The following is a 20,727-nucleotide window of genomic DNA, read 5'->3' on the forward strand; positions in this document are numbered from 1 at the left end:
ACTAGTGTCCTTCAATAAAATGTCTGATGGAAAGTCCAAGAAGATACCTCTCGGGGTTGTTCTTGGTGGTGATAAGGACCTTCTCCAACTCTCCAGGTAGTGTCAGTCACCCCTGCCAAATGAGGCACCTTGGATATCCCAGGCCTAGGACCCTCCGGACCCCTAATATTAATATACAGCAGTGTAGAAGCATTATTTTGGCTTTTATTTGAGCACTGTTTGTGTGCGTTTACTTTTGTAGCAATGCAACTTGGGTAGTTTCCATAGTTTCCACTAGGTGATTTAATAGTTCCTCAGTGATATCGGCCCATGTGGAGGTCCTATTCTTAACAGCCCAATCTTCCTCTCCTTGACATGTGAATAGGATTAAAATGTGGGGACTGTGAAGGCCATTTCAAGATAAACTTGCTGTTCTGTTCATAGAGCCAATCCATGACTATGTGACCATTGTCAACTGCCATGGATCGGTGAACTTGGTTTGCCAAAATGTTTAGATAAACTCTGTCCAAATGTCCATCCACAGGTATCAGAGGAGCGAGGGTGTGCCAAGAAAACATCCCCCCCACCACCATCACTGCACCTCCTCCACCAGCCTGTACTGTTCACACTTAATTGTGCCCTTCATTAGCATGGTGCCACAGAGATATGGATCCATCTGACCAGGCCATGTTTCTCTATAGATATCTGGATCCATTTGACCAGGAGATGTTTCTCCACAGAGATCTGGATCCATCTGACCAGGCCATGTTTCTCCACAGAGATCTGGATCCATCTGACCAGGCCATGTTTCTCTATAGAGATCTGGATCCATCAGACCAGGCCATGTTTCTCTATAGAGATCTGGATCCATCTGACCAGGCCATGTTTCTCTATAGAGATCTGGATCCATCAGACCAGGCCATGTTTCCCTATGGAGATCTGGATCCATCTGACCAGGCCATGTTTCTTTATAGAGATCTGGATCCATCTGATGAGGCCATGTTTCTCTATAGAGATCTGGATCCATCTGACCAGGCCATGTTTCTCTATGGAGATCTGGATCCATCTGACCAGGACATGTTTCTCCACAGAGATCTGGATCCATCTGACCAGGTCATGTTTCCTCATAGAGATCTGGATCCATCTGACCAGGCCATGTTTCTTTATAGAGATCTGGATCCATCTGACCAGGCCATGTTTCTTTATACAGATCTGGATCCATCTGACCAGGTCATGTTTCCTCATAGAGATCTGGATCCATCTGACCAGACCATGTTTCTCTATAGAGATCTGGATCCATCTGACCAGGCCATGTTTCTCTATAGAGATCTGGATCCATCTGACCAGGCCATGTTTCTCCACAGACATCTGGATCCCTCTGACCAGATCATGTTTCTCCACAGAGATCTGGATCCATCTGACCAGGCCATGTTTCTCTATAGAGATCTGGATCCATCTGACCAGGTCATGTTTCTCCACTGCTCAGTGATCTCACCTTTCTGTTTTTCTTCGTCACAAAATCATCTGCTGATATTGTCCATCCATACTAAGGATTGGTGAATTTGGGGTTTGGACACATTAGTTGGACATTATCTTTGTATTCGACTGCAGTTTCCTGACTGTGCTCCTCCTGTTCGTCGAAACGATTCCGAACATCCTCCTGTGAACTTTTTGGCAAATTGTTTCCATCCTCAATATCTCCTTTCTCTGGATGTTTCTCCTCGCACCATTCGCCTTCACACCGTTACATAGGAAAATCCTCTAAGGTTGGCAGTGAAATCCTGTCCCCGGCTTCTCTACCCCCTGATGATCAGCCCAAATCACTCGATCACTGGACTTTCCCATCTAATGTGGATTCACACTTAAACTGATCCCAAGAAAACCGATCACTGGAATTTATGCTGCACACGTTTCTGGGCATGCTGGTAGTTGTAGTTTTACAACAGCTGGAGGCACCCCTGGTTGGGAGAAAACTACTGTAGATTAACAATTGGGGGAAGCAAAGAGCACAGAGTAACATAACAGCAGACTTATTTTGTATATACAGAACTATGTGTCTCCACGGCAACAGACTACAAGCAAACCTGGTGTAGTCTGATCCTGCGGTCGTATTGCAGTCTGTCTAACCTTCCTTTTATATACCGTATATACTCGAGTATAAGCCGAGTTTTTTAGCATGATTTTTTTGTGCTGAAAACGCCCCCCTCGGCTTATACTCAAGTGAACAAAAATGAACCTAAAAAAGTTTCTGGCATAGCTGTGAGGGAATGGGCCAGGCCATCCATCTTCGGCCCTCTATGCTGCAGGGACCGTCCGGTGGGAGGGTTAGTCGTTCCGGGCTGTCCATCTTCACCTGGAGGCCATCTTCTCTGCATCGGGGCCGGCCCCGAACTAGTGACGCTGCATTGACGCCACCGGGCAGGGACGTTCATGCGCAGGGATATCATGGACTTCCCTGCACATAGCCATCAATGCAACATCACTAGTCCGTGGCCGGCCCGGAGCGGAGAAGAGGGCCTCCCGGTGAAGTTGGACGGCCTGGACCAGCTCTCCCTTCCTTCCCACCGAGAAAGCAACAACTGGGGAGGTGAGTAGAAAACAATAGGGGGAGTCTGGATGATGATGAAGGGATTGACAGGCAGTGATAATGAAGGGGGGGGGGGGTGATGACGAGGGTGATGATGACGGGGTGATGATGACAAGGGTGTTGATGATGATGGGAGTCTGGATGATGACAGGGGGGGGATGATTACATGGGGGGATGATGTATTTCCCACCCTAGGCTTATAGTCGAGTCAATTTTTTATTTTTTTCCCTATGTTTTTGGGGTGAAATTAGGGACCTCGGCTTATATTTGGAACGGCTTATACTAGAGTATATACAGTACATTAATAAGAAGTAGGGAACAACTGGAAGTATAAAAGATCAGATCGTCTTCCAAAAAGGCTTCAGTCTTGACAGCGTAGATGTGGGTTTATTTCTTTTCTATATTTTGTTGTTGTTTTTATTTAAATTTTTTTCTTTCTGCTACGTAAAAAAACAACTTCTAATTATCTCTATAAGAGGGAGAGAGCCATCTGTGACCTCCCCCAAGGAAACAATTGAATTTTTTTTTCTTTTTTTTTCAGTGTTTTATTTTTATTTTTTCTTTAAAAGCTAAGAAAACAAGCTGCAGCGATTCATCCGCATTAATATAAAAGCCTGTAAATGACATGTTCGTGCTCGCACTCCCCGGCATCGTCTTGTACCAATACACTTGTCAAGGTCAATCACGGCTCATCGTTCCATTTAACTAATTTCACTTTCTGCGCAAATGGCTTTTTTCCGAGCGAAGGCCCCACTTAAGGCGGTTAGGCCGCTTCAATCCTCAAGAAACGCACAGAATAGGGGAAGAAAAGTGGCGGCTTATTGAAGAACACTTTGTGCGCTGGAAATGGCGGTCACTGGTAAATGCACATATTAGAGGAGCAGAGAAGACAATCACCGTACGGATAGTCCGTGGCCGCCGTAGAGCAGTGGTCTGCAAACTGTGCGACTTCAGATGTTGCAAAACTACAACTCCAAGCATGCCCGGACAGCCAACGGGAGTTGTAGTTTTGCAACAGCTGGAGGTCCACAGCTAGAAGATCTAAGCCATAATAGATCCACAGTTGGATCTTTGCACATTTATATATATATATATTTTTATACACTGCTCAAAAAATAAAGGGAACACATAAACAACACAATGTAACTCCAAGTCACTGACACTTGTGTGAAATCCCACTGTCCACTCACTGATTGACAATCACTTTCACATGGAACAGACAACAGGTGGAAATTATAGGCTATTAGCAAGACCCCCCCCAATAAAGGAGTGGTCCTGCAGGTGGTGACCACAGACCACTTCTCAGTTCCTCTGCTTCCTGGCTGATGTTTTGGTCACTTTTGAATGCTGGCGGTGCTTTCACTCTAGTGGTAACATGAGACAGAGTCTACAACCCACACAAGTGGCTCAGGATGTGCAGCTCATCCAGGATGGCACATCAATGCGAGCTGTGGCAAGAAGGTTTGCTGTATCTGTCAGCGTAGTGTCCAGAGCATGGAGGCACTATCAGGAGACAGGCCAGTACATAAGGAGACGTGGAGGAGGACGTAGGAGGGCAACAACTCAGCAGCAGGACCGCTACCTTCGCTTTTGTGCAAGGAGGAGCAGGAGAAGCACTGCCAGAGCCCTGCAAAATGACCTCCAGCAGGCCACAAATGTGCATGAGTCCACTCAAACAGTCAGAAACAGACTCCATGAGGGTGGTATGAGGGCCCGACGTCCACAGGTGGGGGTTGTGCTTACAGCCCAACACCGTGCAGGACGTTTGGCATTTACCAGAGAACACCAAGATTGGAAAATTTGCCACTGGCGCCCTCTGCTCTTGTCAGATTAAAGCAGGTTCACACTGAGCACATGTGACAGAGTCTGGAGACGCCGTGGAGAACGTTCTGCTGCCTGCAACATCCTCCAGCATGACTGGTTTGGCAGTGGGTCAGTAATAATGTGGTGTGGCATTTCTTTGGGGGGCCACTCAGCCCTCCATGTGCTTGCCAGAGGTAGCCTGACTGCCATTAGGTACCGAGATGAGATCCTCAGACCCCTTGTGAGACCATATGCTGGTGCGGTTGGCCCTGGGTTCCTCCTAATACAAGACAATGCTAGACCTCATGTGGCTGGAGTGTGTCAGCAGTTCCTACAAGAGGAAGGCATTGATGCTATGGACTGGCCGCCCGTTCCCCTGAATCCGATTGAACACATCTGGGACGTCTCGCTCCATCCACCACAGACTGTCCAGGAGTTGGCGGATGCTTTAGTCCAGGTCTGGGAGGACATCCCTCAGGAGACCATCCTCCACCTCATCAGGATCATGCCCAGGCGTTGTAGGGAGGTCATACGGGCACGTGGAGGCCACACACACTACTGAGCCTCATTGGGACTTGTATTAAGGACATTACATAAAGTTGGATCGGCCTGTAGTGTGCTTTTCCACTGTGATTTTGAGGGTGACTCCATATCCAGACCTCCATGGGTTCATACATTTGATTTCCATTGATAATTTTTGTGTGATTTTGTTGTCAGCGCACTCAACTATGTAAAGACAAAAGTATTTCATACGATTAGTTCATTCATTCCCATCTAGGACGTGTTATCTTAGTGTTACTTTTATGTTTTTTGAGCAGTGTAATTTTTTTATACACTTATGTAATTATGTAAATTATTTATTTATTTATTTTTATAATTGTTAGCTGGGTGAAATTACAAGCAAAAAAAAATACATTTTGCAAAAGTTTAATGTTTTTAGCTTCTCAGCAATGCGTCTTTAGGTAATAATGACAGGTTATCCTTATTCTGTAGGTCCATACGGTTAGAATGATACCCAGTTTATTTAGGTTTTGTTTTATTAGACGATTTTAAAAGAATTTATAAAACTTTTTTTTTTATAAACAAAATATGTATCTGCTTATTCTGACGCCTATAAGGCCATGTTCACACGTCGGAACACGGAGGAAGAAAATTCTGCACGGAAATTCTGTTGCAGTGCTGGGAGTTGTAGTTTGGTGACATTGGGAGGGCCAAAAGATTCTTACTGTATCTCAGCTTCTTGCTGATTATGTGGCTTCTTCTGTACCCAGTATTGGGTGGGCAGACCAGTCATTGTTTGGTGTTGGCACCAGAGATGGTATTGCAGATGGCGGCACACAACGCTCATTGTTCTCACGTTGTAAAGTACGCCGGCAGCGCACAATCCAGCAGACATTGTTCTTATATTATTAGTAAGACTATTAGCCGAGCTTAGATGTGAGAAGATATCAGGGAGGAAGGTAACTCCAGGACGCCGGCCGCAGCTTCACCTAAGGGATATGGTGCAATAGGTCAAAGATTCAGGGACAAACATCTCCTCAAAGTCCGGTCATTTTCATGTGGAGGAGGACGTCCTTCTCTTCTGTGGGAGGAAAGGGACAGGGATTGGGATACTATACACAGTGATGTCACAGTACAGGGATAATACACAGAGTACAGGGATAATACACACAGTGATGTCACAGTACAGGGATAATACACAGTAATGTCACAGTACAGGGATAATACACACAGTGATGTCCCAGTACAGGGATAATACACACAGTGATGTCACAGTACAGGGATAATACACAGTGATGTCACAGTACAGGGATAATACACAGTGATGTCACAATACAGGAATAATACACAGTGATGTCACAGTACAGGGATAATACACACAGTGATGTCACAGTACAGGAATAATACACAGAGTAATGTCACAGAGTACAGGGATAATACACACAGTGATGTCACAGTACAGGGATAATACACAGTGATGTCACAGTACAGGGATAATACACAGTGATGTCACAGTACAGGAATAATACACAGTGATGTCACAGTACAGGGATAATACACAGAGTAATGTCACAGAGTACAGGGATAATACACACAGTGATGTCACAGTACAGGGATAATACACACAGTGATGTCACAGTACAGGGATAATACACACAGTGATGTCACAGTACAGGGATAATACACACAGTGATGTCACAGTACAGGGATAATACACACAGTGATGTCCCAGTACAGGGATAATACACACAGTGATGTCACAGTACAGGGATAATACACAGTGATGTCACAGTACAGGGATAATACACAGTGATGTCACAGTACAGGAATAATACACAGTGATGTCACAGTACAGGGATAATACACAGTGATGTCACAGTACAGGGATAATACACACAGTGATGTCACAGTACAGAGATAATACACACAGGGATGTCACAGTACAGGGATAATACACAGTGATGTCACAGTACAGGGATAATACACACAGTGATGTCACAGTACAGGGATAATACACAGTGATGTCACAGTACAGGGATAATACACAGTGATGTCACAGTACAGGGATAATACACAGTGATGTCACAGTACAGGGATAATACACAGTGATGTCACAGTACAGGGGTAATACACACAGTGATGTCACAGTACAGGAATAATACACAGTGATGTCACAGTACAGGGATAATACACACAGTGATGTCACAGTACAGGGATAATACACAGTGATGTCACAGTACAGGGGTAATACACAGTGATGTCACAGTACAGGGATAATACACAGTGATGTCACAGTACAGGGATAATACACAGTGATGTCACAGTACAGGGGTAATACACACAGTGATGTCACAGTACAGGGATTACACACAGTGATGTCACAGTACAGGGATTACACACAGTGATGTCACAGTACAGGGATAATACACAGTGATGTCACAGTACAGGGATAATACACAGTGATGTCACAGTACAGGGATAATACACAGTGATGTCACAGTACAGGGGTAATACACAGTGATGTCACAGTACAGGGGTAATACACAGTGATGTCACAGTACAGGGATAATACACAGTGATGTCACAGTACAGGGATAATACACAGTGATGTCACAGTACAGGGATAATACACAGTGATGTCACAGTACAGGGATAATACACACAGTGATGTCACAGTACAGGGATAATACACACAGTGATGTCACAGTACAGGGATAATACACACAGTGATGTCACAGTACTGGGATAATACACACAGTGATGTCACAGTACAGGCATAATACACACAGTGATGTCACAGGACAGGGATAATACACACAGTGATGTCACAGGACAGGGATAATACACACAGTGATGTCACAGTACAGGGATAATACACAGTGATGTCACAGTACAGGGATAATACACACAGTGATGTCACAGTACAGGGATAATACTCATGTAAATAGGACAATGTGCAATGCCAGGTATGTGATGCTACGGACACCTCGGCCTCTCAATAATCTGGTTGGTGTGGGGGGGGGGGTATTAATATTTATTATTATTATTAGTAGTATTGATATTTATCTCCCAGAATGCCCTTTTTAATTAGACAAACCTACAAACATATTACAATTTATTAATAGAAAAATAAAACTAGACAATTTTCCCTTTTTATTGTATTTCCCTTTATAATGTCGTAGACCCTTCAGGAGTCGGCCGCGTTATTATTGCCGCCATTGATATGAAGAGGGGGCAGCAGAGGTCCCGCAGCAGGTATAATGGCGGAGTAATGACTGCGGGAGGCGCTAGGTAACGTTATTACAATCGCTCACAATAGACTTTATTCCTCCCTGATGGAAGCCGAGACCTCATTAAGATGGCGCCATTTCTGCCTCTTCTTTTTATCGTCTTTCTCCGGGGACGGCGGCGGCGCAGATTTAGAACCTTAACGGCAATAACTGCAATAAACGTATTAATGGCGACTCAGGAGGATAATGAAATGCAGAAATATTCTTCTATTTAAATGTTTGTATTTATAGAAGGATCACATAGGTAGGAGGTGATAGATTATATATAATATTCAGACGCTTTGATTGGTCCAGGGTTGGTCTAGTTTAGCTCCTCCCACTATAGGGATGTTCTAATGTTAAATGTCTAATGTTTATACTTTTTCTTCCTATAAGGCAGACCTACTATCCTACCGCACTACTTGTTTAATTTTAGCACTACTGCATCTATGTGTTCAATTACTGTAACTGGGTCATGTGATCAACAGTCTGACACACAGAAAATCACAGTGCTTAATAGGTCAGAGGAAGTGTTCAGTCCTGGAGGACCTATCAGACCCCTCGCCTCCCATCTCTATCTGTATACTGCTGCTATCTCTATGTGATCAGTATATATAATAGTTATACACCTCCCCTCCAGCTCTATCTGTATACTGCTGCTATCTCTATGTGATCAGTATATATAGTAGTTATACACCTCCCCTCCAGCTCTATCTGTATACTGCTGCTATCTCTATGGGATCAGTATATATAGTAGTTATACACCTCCCCTCCAGCTCTATCTGTATACTGCTGCTATCTCTATGGGATCAGAATATATAGTAGTTATACCCCTCCCTCCAGCTCTATCTGTATACTGATGCTATCTCTATGGGATCAGAATATATAGTAGTTATACCCCTCCCCTCCAGCTCTGTCTGTATACTGCTGCTATCTCTATGGGATCTGAATATATAGTAGTTATACCCCTCCCCTCCAGCTCTATATGTATACTGCTGCTATCTCTATGGGATCAGAATATATAGTAGTTATACACCTCCCCTCCAGCTCTGTCTGTAAACTGCTGCTATCTCTATGGGATCAGAATATATAGTAGTTATACCCCTCCTTCCAGCTCTGTCCCAGCAGCAGGACCCCCACGATCAGAAATCTTAACCCCTATACTTTGGCTACAAGATAAGATGGCTTGGGGCAGTGTACCCCTTTAAGGTGCATCAGAAAGGCATGTAACCTGAAGTTTTGGGGGCACTCTCTAGCCAATGGTAGTTGGGAGTCAATAGTGATACCATACAACATGCCGTGGTTTTTTTTCATGCTGTTTTCTCCCTTTTAGTGACTTTTTTCTTTGTTGTTGTTTGTTTTTATAAAGCAGATGTCCTTTCTGTCTCCAGTTCATGGTCTTTTTTACCTCTTGTAGACATTTTGTAAATGTGTATTAGCTTTTTTTTCCCTTCTGGGCAATGACAAAAACGCCACGACATTGTAGAGGGAAAATAAAAGGTCACGTTTTTGTAGCATTCCTTTTTTTTGTTTTTTATTTTTCAGCCAAAAAAAAATTCACAGTAAAAATGATACGGAAGCTTTAGGGTTGAACATTGATTTGAAGGGACACTACGTCCAATAGGTGGCAGTGAGGAGCGAGATTATTAGCATTGGTAGTAGTTGTAAGAGAGGGCTTGTAGTTAACCCCTTGATGTACAGGTGACGATCTTTATGCTGCGGAAATGCTGCAGCAAATAATTCTACAGACCTTTGCTGGCAAACTATGGACGGCTTTACTTAACACAGAATTCTAGACATATCTGCAGATTTAGTAAAAATGAAAAACTAGAATTTCACCTGGACATAAGTATTCAGACCCTTTGCTATGACCCATGATGTTTAGCTCTGGCTCCTCCCATTTCTCTTTCTCATCTCTGACATGTTTCTCCGCCTTGGTTGGAGTTAGTGATGAGCGGCAGCGGCCATATTCGAATTTGCGATATTTCGCTAATATATTGATGATTATTCTTCCTATGTTCGCGAAATTCACATATTCGCTATGTTCATTCACTGAAAATTTGCATGAAAAATTTGCATAAAATTTGCATAAACATTCACATGTGGAGAAAAAAAAAGACCCATGTGATAGACCGCTATTCGCATGGAAAATTTGCATGTGAAAAAAAAAACACGAATATTCGTCATTACTAATATATAGCACTATATTCTAAATATTCGCAAAATCGCGAAGTGCCGATATTCGCGATAAAATTTGGATTACGAATAATCATGCTCAACACTAGTTGGAGTCACCTGGGGTAAATTCAACTGATTTTGACAAGACTCAGCCCTGTCTATATAAGGTCTCACAGCTGACAATGTATATCAGAGCAAAAACCAATCCATGAGGGGGAAAGAACTGTATATAGAGCTCAGAGACAGGATTGTGTAAAAACACAGATCTGGAGAAGGGGATAAAAAACTTTTCTGCTGCACTGAATATCCCAAGAGCTCAGTGGCCTCCATAATTATTAAAAGGAACAACCAGGACTCCTCCTAGAACTGACGCTCCACCAAACTAAGTAACTTAAAGGGGAAGCCCCAAAGGCCTTGGGGCTTCACCTAAGTCCTGAGCAAAGGTATGAATACCCTTATGTATTAAAGGGTGCAACATAACAACATGTGAAAAAAGACTTGGGTGTGATGGATCTCACTTGCCGGATGTTTTTGGGAGTAATAAGGGTATTCTGCCCCTGCCATCTAATCCCCTATCCAAACGATAGGGCGTAAGATGTCTGATCATGGGGGGTTTTGGGTCGCTAGGACCCCTCGCGATCTGCAGTCAGCCATGGTCATGACATCACGCCACGCCCCCTCCATTCAGGTCTATGGGAGGGGGCGTGATGACCATCAAGCCCCCTCCCATAGACCTGAATGGAGGGGGTCATGGCGTGACATCATGACCACACGCACCCGAAGCCGGCATTCTGAACATATTGTTCAGAACTCCAGAGTGCCGGGCTGGAGATCACACGGGGTCCCAACTCCTTTGGAGAGGGGATAACATGGATTGGGGCGGAGTAACCTTTTAAGTTGAGTCTGACAGCAGCTTTCCCGTCTCTCCATCTAGAACACGTGCACTGACCTACTGTATATGGTGGGATCAAAAGATATAGGTGTTGCCTGTCCACGCCTATCTTATATATATGACCGGCTTCAGGGGTTAAAGGGGCACCCCGGTCGAAATATTATTATTAATTTTTTTTTTAAATCAACTGGTGCCAAAAAGTTAAACAAATTTGTAAATTACTTCTATAAAAAAAATCTTAAAGGGGTTATCCAGGAAAAAACTTTTTTTTATATATCAACTGGCTCCAGAAAGTTAAAGGGGTACTCCGCCCCTAGACATCTTATCCCTTATCCAAAGGATAGGGGAAAAGATGCCAGTATGCCGCGGTCCCGGTGCTGGGGAGCCCCGGGAGCCCCGGGATCCCCACTGCGGCACCCCGCTATCATTACTGCACAGAGCGAGTTCGCTCTGTGCGTAATGACGGGCGATACAGGGGCCGAAGCAGCGTGACGTCATGGCTCCGCCCCTCGTGACATCACAGCCCGTCCCCTTAATGCAAGTCTATGGCAGGGGGCGTGACGACCGCCACGCCCCCTCCCATAGACTTGTATTGAAAGGGGTGGGTCGTGACGTCACGAGGGGCGGAGCCGTAACGTAATGATGCTCCGGCCCCTGTATTGCGCGTCATTACCTGCAGAGCGAACTCGCTCCCGGGGCTCCCCAGCAGCGGGACCGCGGCATACTGGCATCTTATCCCCTATCTAGGGGCGGAGTACCCCTTTAAACAGATTTGTAAATGATTTCTATTAAAAAATCTTAATCCTTTCAGTACTTATGAGCTTCTGAAGTTAAGGTTGTTCTTTTCTGTCTAAGTGCTCTCTGATGACGTGTCTTGGGAAACGCCCAGTTTAGAAGAGGTTTGCTATGGGGATTTGCTACTAAACTGGGCGGTTCCCGAGACACGTCTCATCAGAGAGCACTTAGACAGAAAAGAACAACCTTAACTTCAGAAGCTCATTCATAAGTACTGAAAGGATTAAGATTTTTTAATAGAAGTCATTTACAAATCTGTTTAACTTTCTGGAGCCAGTTGATATAAATATATGTACCGTATATATAAAAAAAAAGTTTTTTCCTGGATAACCCCTTTAATCCTTCCAGTACTTATCAGCTGCTGTATACATGACAGGAAGTTGTATGGTTTTACTCTGTTTTACAAATCTGTTTAACTTTCTGCCACCAGTTGATTAGAAAAATAAATAGTTTCCCACCGGAGTACTCCTTTAAATACTAAATCCGGCAAGATGCCTTTTTCCATTTGTTTTGAGTTGAAGAAAAATAGTTCACTATAGTTCTATGAAGTCGGGCACCTACCCAACTATTCTGTTTACCTGGACCAAACAATAGATCATTTACAAAGCTAGAAGCGCTCCCCATCCAGAGGTCCATTACTTTTCGGATATTAATGTTTTGTCTGTATTGTCTTTTCTTGGACAGAATTAATTCATTGTTTCTCTTTTAAATCACGAAGGAGGCGATGTGTGACATGGTGCTGGCCCTCCGAGCGGACGCCGGCTACGTCGTCCAGGAGATCCGCTCTTTAAAGCCGGAGGCTCGGATACAGGTAGTGGATTGGCTACACGACTACTGCCGCGCCGGTCTGGCCCAACTACTCAGCGCCAGTAAGAGCCTGCACAGTGACCCCTCGTTTAAGGACCTGGACATCATCGCAGGATCGCTGTGGGAAATAGACAAAATTCAAGGAAAAATCCACCTACTGTACACAGACCTCCTCATAGCCAAAGGTAGGACGAGAGAGTAATGGTGTCGCACACCTCGTATTCACTGGCGAAAAAGCTTTGGAGACTGATGAGCTTTCGTTTTTACTCCATACGAGATGTTTCTATGGTTACTGAAGTACAATTAGAAGTATTTTGTAAGTATTTGGAACTTTTTAATTGGCTAGTAAAGAAAGGGAGATTTAACAAAACCCGGGCAGAGGAGAAGTCAAGCAGTTGCCCATAGCAACCAATCAGATCGCTTCTTTCGTTTTGCAGAGGCCTTGTGAAAAATGAAAGAAGCGATCTGATTGGTTGCTATGGGCAACTGGTTGACTTTTCATCTCCACAGGTTTTGATAAATCTCCCCCCTAATATACCGTATATACTCGAGTAAAAGCCGAGTTTTTCAGCATGATTTTTTTGTGCTGAAAACGCCCCCCTCGACTTATACTCGAGTGAACAAAAAAACGTTTCTGGCTTTAGCTGTGAGGTGATGGTCGCGGACGTCCATCTCCGCCTGTCAATACCTTCTTAGTGGTCTTCAACCTGCAGACCTCTAGATGTTGCAAAACTACAACTCCCAGCATGCCCAGACAGCCATTAGCTGTCCAGGCATGCTGGGAGTTGTGGATTTGAAACATCTGGAGGTCCGCAGGTTGAAGACCACTGCGGCCCTCGTCATCATCCTGACCCCCCTTTTGTTTTCTACTCACCTCCCCTCGGTGGGAAGGAAGGGTGAGCTGGTCCGGGCCATCTATGCTGCAGGGACCGTCCGGTGGGGAGGGTTAGTCGTTCCGGGCTGTCCATCTTCACCGGGAGGCCCTCTTCTCCGCTCCGGCCCGAACTAGTGACGCTGCATTGACGCCACCGCGCATCATCGTCAAGGCAACATCCGAGAAGAGGGCCTCCCAGTGAAGATGGACAGCCCGGAACGACTAACCCTCCCCACCGGACGGTCCCTGCAGCATAGATGTCCCGGACCAGCTCACCCTTCCTTCTCACCGAGGGGAGGTGAGTTGAAAACAAAAGGGGGGTCTGGATGATGACGAAGGCCGCAGTGGTCTTCAACCTGCGGACCTCCAGATATTTCAAAACTACAACTCCCAGCATGCCCGGACAGCCGATGGCTGTCCGGGCATGCTGGGAGTTGTAGTTTTGCATCATCTGTAGGTCCGCAGGTTGAAGACCACTGAGAAGGGATGGACAGGCGGTGATGATGAAGGGGGGGGATGATGATAGGGTGATGATGACAGGGTGATGATGACAGGTGATGATGACAGGTGATGATGACGGGGTGATGATGACAGGGGTGATGATGACGGGGTGATGATGACGGGGGTGATGATGACAGCGGTGATGATGACGGGGTGATGATGACGGGGTGATGATGACGAGGGTGATGATGACGGGGGTGATGATGACGGGGGTGATGATGACGAGGGTGATGATGACGGGGGTGATGATGACGGGGGTGATGATGACGGGGGTGATGATGACGAGGGTGATGATGACGAGGGTGATGATGACGGGGGTGATGATGACGGGGGTGATGATGACGGGGTGATGATGACAGCGGTGATGATGACGGGGTGATGATGACGGGGTGATGATGACGAGGGTGATGATGACGAGGGTGATGATGACGGGGTGATGATGACGGGGTGATGATGACGGGGGTGATGATGACGGGGGTGATGATGACGGGGGTGATAATGACGGGGGTGATGATGACGGGGGTGATGATGACAGCGGTGATGATGACAGCGGTGATGATGACGGGGTGATGATGACAGGGTGATGATGACAGGGTGATGATGACGGGGTGATGATGACGAGGGTGATGATGACAGGGTGATGATGAAGGGGGATGATGATGACGGGGTGATGATGACGGGGTGATGATGACGAGGGTGATGATGACGAGGGTGATGATGACGGGGGTGATGATGACGGTGTGATGATGACGGGGGTGATGATGACGGGGTGATGATGAGGAGGGTGATGATGACGGGGGTGATGATGACGGAGTGATGATGACGGGGGTGATGATGACGGGGGTGATGATGACGGGGTGATGATGACAGTGGTGATGATGACGGGGTGATGATGACGGGGTGATGATGACGAGGGTGATGATGACGAGGGTGATGATGACGAGGGTGATGATGACGAGGGTGATGATGACGGGGTGATGATGACGGGGTGATGATGACGGGGTGATGATGACGGGGGTGATGATGACGGGGGTGATGATGACGGGGGTGATGATGACGGGGGTGATGATGACGGGGGTGATGATGACAGCGGTGATGATGACGGGGTGATGATGACGGGGTGATGATGACAGGGTGATGATGAAGGGGGATGATGATGACGGGGTGATGATGACGGGGTGATGATGACGAGGGTGATGATGACGAGGGTGATGATGACGGGGGTGATGATGACGGGGTGATGATGACGGGGGTGATGATGAGGAGGGTGATGATGACGGGGGTGATGATGACGAGGGTGATGATGACAGGCGGTGATGATGACAGGCGGTGATGATAGGCGGTGATGATGACAGGGTGATGATGACGAGGGTGATGATGACAGGCGGTGATGATGACAGGCGGTGATGATGACAGGCGGTGATGATGACAGGGGGTGATGATGACAGGGGGGGGATGATGACAGGGGTGTTAATGACCGGGGTCTGGATGATGACGGGGGGATGATGTATTTCCCACCCTAGGCTTATAGCCAATAACTTTTCCTGGGTTTTTGGGGTGAAATTAGGGGCCTCAGCTTATATTCGGGTCGGCTTATACTCGAGTATATACGGTATACAGTATTGACCCAGTAAGACTTCTGCGGTTCCCCCCGTCCTGCTGGGCCCAATCCTGACCGGTGACAACCCATATAGCACTTGTAGTCCATCATAATCTCTGTGTTTTTGTTTGTCCACCCACTTTTTGAGGATTGACCATAAATTCCCAATGGGATTGAGATCTGCGGAGCGTCCTGGACATATGGACCCAAATTTTTTTATTTTTTTATTTTTAGAAACCAATCCACGCACAGACATGGTCAATAAAACGCAAAATGAATAGACGCTCAAAACGAGTCAAGTGCAACTCATCACTTTGGTCTCTTTGTCACTGTCTTGTTTATATATATATTAAATGTAATATTACATGAAAACTTTTAACATATATATGTGTAAAACAAAAAAAACAAAAAAACAGGGAAGGACCCAAAATGTCAATGTTTTGTTCTCCGAGCCTCTTAGTTATCACTTCTGCCTGGTGACATGGGGGGAGATTTATCAAAACCTGTCCAGGGGGAAAGTTTCTGAGTCGCCCATAGCAACCAATCAGATCGCATCTTTCTAGGGTTGCCACCTTTCTTTCCCCCCAAAAAAATACCGGCCATGCTAATTTGCATAATTAATTATATATTCTGACCCCTCTAACCTTTTTATTTCTCCTTATATGGGCCTGTATGAGGGCTAATTTTTTGCGCCCGAATCTGTAGTTTCTAAAAGTACCATTTTTGTTTAGATGTGACTTTTTGATCGTTTTTTTTTTTTTATTAAATGCTGGAGTTGCAGTTAGTCACTAACTACAACTCCCAGCATGCCCTGATACAGCCTGTGGCTCAGCAGTTCCTCCAAACAAAAACTACAACTCCCAGCATGTTGGACTATATAGTAGTATATAGTATAGGTCAGTGTTTGCCAACCAGGGGTGCCTCCAGCTGTTGCAAAACTACAATTCCCAGCATGTTGCACTATACAGTAGTATTTAATATAGGTCAGTGTTTCTCAACCAGGAATGCCTCCAGCTGTTGCAAAACTACAACTCCCAGCATGTTGGACCATATAGTAGTATATAATTTAGGTCAGTGTTTCCCAACCAGGGGTGCCTCCAGCTGTTGCAAAACTACAACTCCCAGCATGTTGGACTATATGGTAGTGTATAGTATAGGTCAGTGTTTGCCAACCAGGGGTGCCTCCAGCTGTTGCAAAACTACAATTCCCAGCATGTTGCACTATACAGTAGTATTTAATATAGGTCAGTGTTTCTCAACCAGGAATGCCTCCAGCTGTTGCAAAACTACAACTCCCAGCATGTTGGACCATATAGTAGTATATAATTTAGGTCAGTGTTTCCCAACCAGGGGTGCCTCCAGCTGTTGCAAAACTACAATTCCCAGCATGTTGCACTATATAGTAGTATATAATATAGGTCAGTGTTTGCCAATCAGGAATGCCTCCAGCCATTAAAAAACTACAACTCCCAGCATGCCCGGACATCCGTTGGCTGTCCGGGCATGCTGGGAGTTGTAGTTTTGCAACAGCTGGAGGCGCTCTGGTTGGGAAACACTGGTACAGGTTATGGTGCAGCATTCCTGGAGTGCCAGGATTGGTTGGATAAATACCGGCCTTTGCATGTATTTTTAATATCAAAAATACCGGCCAGCTGGCAACCTGAGGTCCCCTTCATACTGGAAAAGCAAAATTGCTGGGAGTCAATTGAATGGGTTAAAGGGGTACTCCCTTGGAAAACATTTATTTTTTTTAATCACCTGGTACCAGAAAATTAAACAGATTCGTAAATGACTTCTATTTTTTAATCTTAATCCTTCCAGTACTTATTAGCTGCTGCATGATCCACAGGTTCTTCTCTTTTTGAATTTTCTTTCTGGGGATTTGGACAGTTCCTAAAATGGACAGAGGTGTCAGCAGAGAGCAATGTGGTCAGACAGAAAAGAAATTCAAAAAGAAAAGAACTTCCTCTGTAGTATACAGCAGCTGATAAGTACTGGAAGGATTAAGATTTTTTTTAATAGAAGTAATTTACAAATCTGTTTAACTTTCTGGCACAAGTTGATTAAAAAAAATAACAATAATTTTTTCCAGTTGATTACCACTTTAAATGGTTATAGCACAAAGGAATCGATGGGAGGGGGGGGGGGGATACATTTATTGGAATGATTATGGCACAAGGGGATCAGTGGAAAGGGGGGGGGGATGGACCAATTGGAATGGTTATGATACGGGGTTCAGAGGGGGATCAATTGAAATGAGTAAAAGAGTATGGCACGTGGGGGATCAGAGGGGGGATTAATGTGATGTCACGCATATATATAATTAATTATGCACATTAGAATGTTAGGTATTTTTGGTCAAAAATGGTGGCAACCCTAGCTGCAGAGGACTGGGGTAATGTTATTTTCTCTACTGAAAACATGTCAGACCATTTGGATCATCTGGAAGAATCATTGTCCGGAGAAGAAAAGGTGACACTACCATAAGTCCTGGGTCATGCCAATGGTAAATCCTCCTGAGACCATCATGTGTGGGGTGGCTCTCATCCAGGAGGGTGGGCTCACCAAAAATTCTGCCGAAGAACACTGCCATGAATAAAAAATGGTATCTACGAACCCCCCGAGAGCCACTTCCCCGACCATCCAGGAGCAATGTAGTGATGAACAAGGCTGTGTCCGGCATGATGGAGACCAAGTCACAAGATCAAAAATGATCCATAAGAGGCTCGGTGAAGAAAACATTGAAATTTTGGGTCCATAGCCAGGAAATTGCCCAGATCTTAAGGGGGTACTCCGCTGCTTAGCATAAGGAACAAACTGTTCCGAATGCTGGAATCGGTGCCGGGAGCTCATGACGTCATAGCTCCGCCCCCTCATGCCATCACGTCCTGCCCCCTAATGATGTCACACCCCACCCCCTTAATGCAAGTCTATGGGAGGGGGCGTGACGGCTGTCACGCCCCCTCCTGTAGACTTGCATTGAGGGGACGGGGTCTGACATCATGAGGGGGCGGGGTTATGACGTCTCAAGCTTCCGGCTCCAGCATTTAGAACAGTTTGTTCCAAACGCTGAGCAGCGGAGTACCCCTTTTAATCCCATAGAGAATTTGTGGTCAATCCTCAAGAAGAAGGAGGAAAAACAAAAACACAGAGATTGTGATAAACTCTGCGCAGTGATGAGTTTAGAATGGGAGGTCACTGGTCAGAGGTCACTGGTCAGAGGTCACTGGTCAGAGGTCACTGGTCAGAGGTCACTGGTCAGAGGTCACTGGTCAGAGGTCACTGGTCAGAGGTCACTGGTCAGTGGTCACCGGTCAGAGGTCACCGGTCAGAGGTCACCGGTCAGAGGTCACCGGTCAGAGGTCACCGGTCAGAGGTCACTGGTCAGAGGTCACCGGTCAGAGGTCACCGGTCAGTGGTCACCATTTAGTGGTCACCGGTCAGTGGTCACCGGTCAGAGATCACCGATCAGAGGTCACCCGTCAGAGGTCACCGGTCAGGATTCAATCCAACATCATGGGGAGAAGTCCTAGAAAAGAAGAGGGATCAGCACTGGAAATATTGAGTCTTTACATAAACTTGATGTATTTGCCAATAAAAGTTTACATTTTTTTTAAATTCTTTTAATTGTACTTCAGTTACCATAGAACATTTTAATTATTCTTGTTATTACTATAATTTTTTAGGGTGGGCTGTTTAGTGTTTTTCCGGGTGTGTTGTTTGTACCATAGAGAGGTAATGTTGCATTATCTATGTTGTTACCATTCATGGTTAGACTAGAATAATAATGGGTTAATCCAAGGGCCGCCATCAGCAGTCAGCAAACATAGGGATGTGCATAGGTCTACTGGACTTATGGATGATATGGCACGCTGAAGGATAGACAGGGAGCCTATAGTGACTCTTTTGCCAACGTATTCCTGGTGCCGCCCCTGGCTGAAATTTGTTGGGGGTCACTGGTGGTTTAAATATGGAAAATATATATATGGAAAGCTCCTTCATAGAACCATGAGATGACCTTCCTGTCTATTAATATAATGATAAGTCTCAGGGAAATACTTATCTCTGTTGAAGTTGCTTCCGAGGCCTCCACTAGAACAAAACCTATAAGCGTATAGTATAGCAGGGGTACTGCTCCATTCTATGGCTGGCAATACCCCTAACATAGCTTTCGGTCAATGCCAAAATGCGCACATGTGTGGTGGGGGGTGATGAGGGAATTACCCTAGGGGCAGAAGGCATTAACCTCTTGTGTTCGTGACGCCAGGGCGTGTTATATCCTCTACACACTCAAAGGTATACCGCTGTATCCTGGGCTAGGCACGCGGGCGAATAATGACTCTGATGCCAAGTTACGGAACAACAGCAGCCTTACTGAGTCAGACAGATGTAACAGTCTATACAGCTTGGCTAGGCCCACGTAGGTGACAAGGGCTTGCTGGGACTTATAGTGAACTTGGACAATTTGATGCATGGCCACACTGACTTGATACAGACTTGACTGAGACTGACTATACCCCGTTTGTAGCTTACCAGGCTTAGACTTGGACTTGGGGGGTAGTGGACTTGTGGATCCGTGGCTGCGTGGTAGACTTTGGCCTCCTCTGGACACCAGACACACACCCAGGGCTTATATCGAGGAGACTAGGAGGGGTCCCATAGGTCACCCGGTAGGTCACCCTGTCACTGGTACCTTCCCTGGTTACAATCACATGACACATTACTTAAAAGCATTACACATTCTAGGTACAATACATTATATAACATAGGCACTGGAGGTGATATATACAAGACATAGGTGAAGGGGGCCCAGGGGTCACAGGATGGAGTCTGCAGGGCAGCTAGCGTACAGGGGTGCAACTCCTCTACTGGGCCACCACATATGTTTTCAATAGAAAAGGCAAAAGGCCGCTGCTTGACACCAATGGTGGCTCATGTCTC

At 45.6% G+C, this 20,727-nt stretch overlaps 1 protein-coding gene across 1 annotated transcript in view; it reads left to right on the forward strand.

The window, feature by feature from the left end:
• The window catches only part of TTC34 (tetratricopeptide repeat domain 34), an 86,764-nt gene that overhangs the window by 30,616 nt on the left and 35,421 nt on the right, over positions 1 to 20,727 (forward strand). Inside the window, exon 6 of the mRNA XM_056544303.1 lies at positions 12,723 to 12,996. Within this exon, the coding sequence (XP_056400278.1) occupies positions 12,723 to 12,996 (274 nt within the window). The remainder of the gene's footprint in view (positions 1 to 12,722; positions 12,997 to 20,727) is intronic.

This window comes from Hyla sarda, chromosome 10, assembly GCF_029499605.1.
Source record: "Hyla sarda isolate aHylSar1 chromosome 10, aHylSar1.hap1, whole genome shotgun sequence".
Taxonomy (NCBI): domain Eukaryota; kingdom Metazoa; phylum Chordata; class Amphibia; order Anura; family Hylidae; genus Hyla; species Hyla sarda.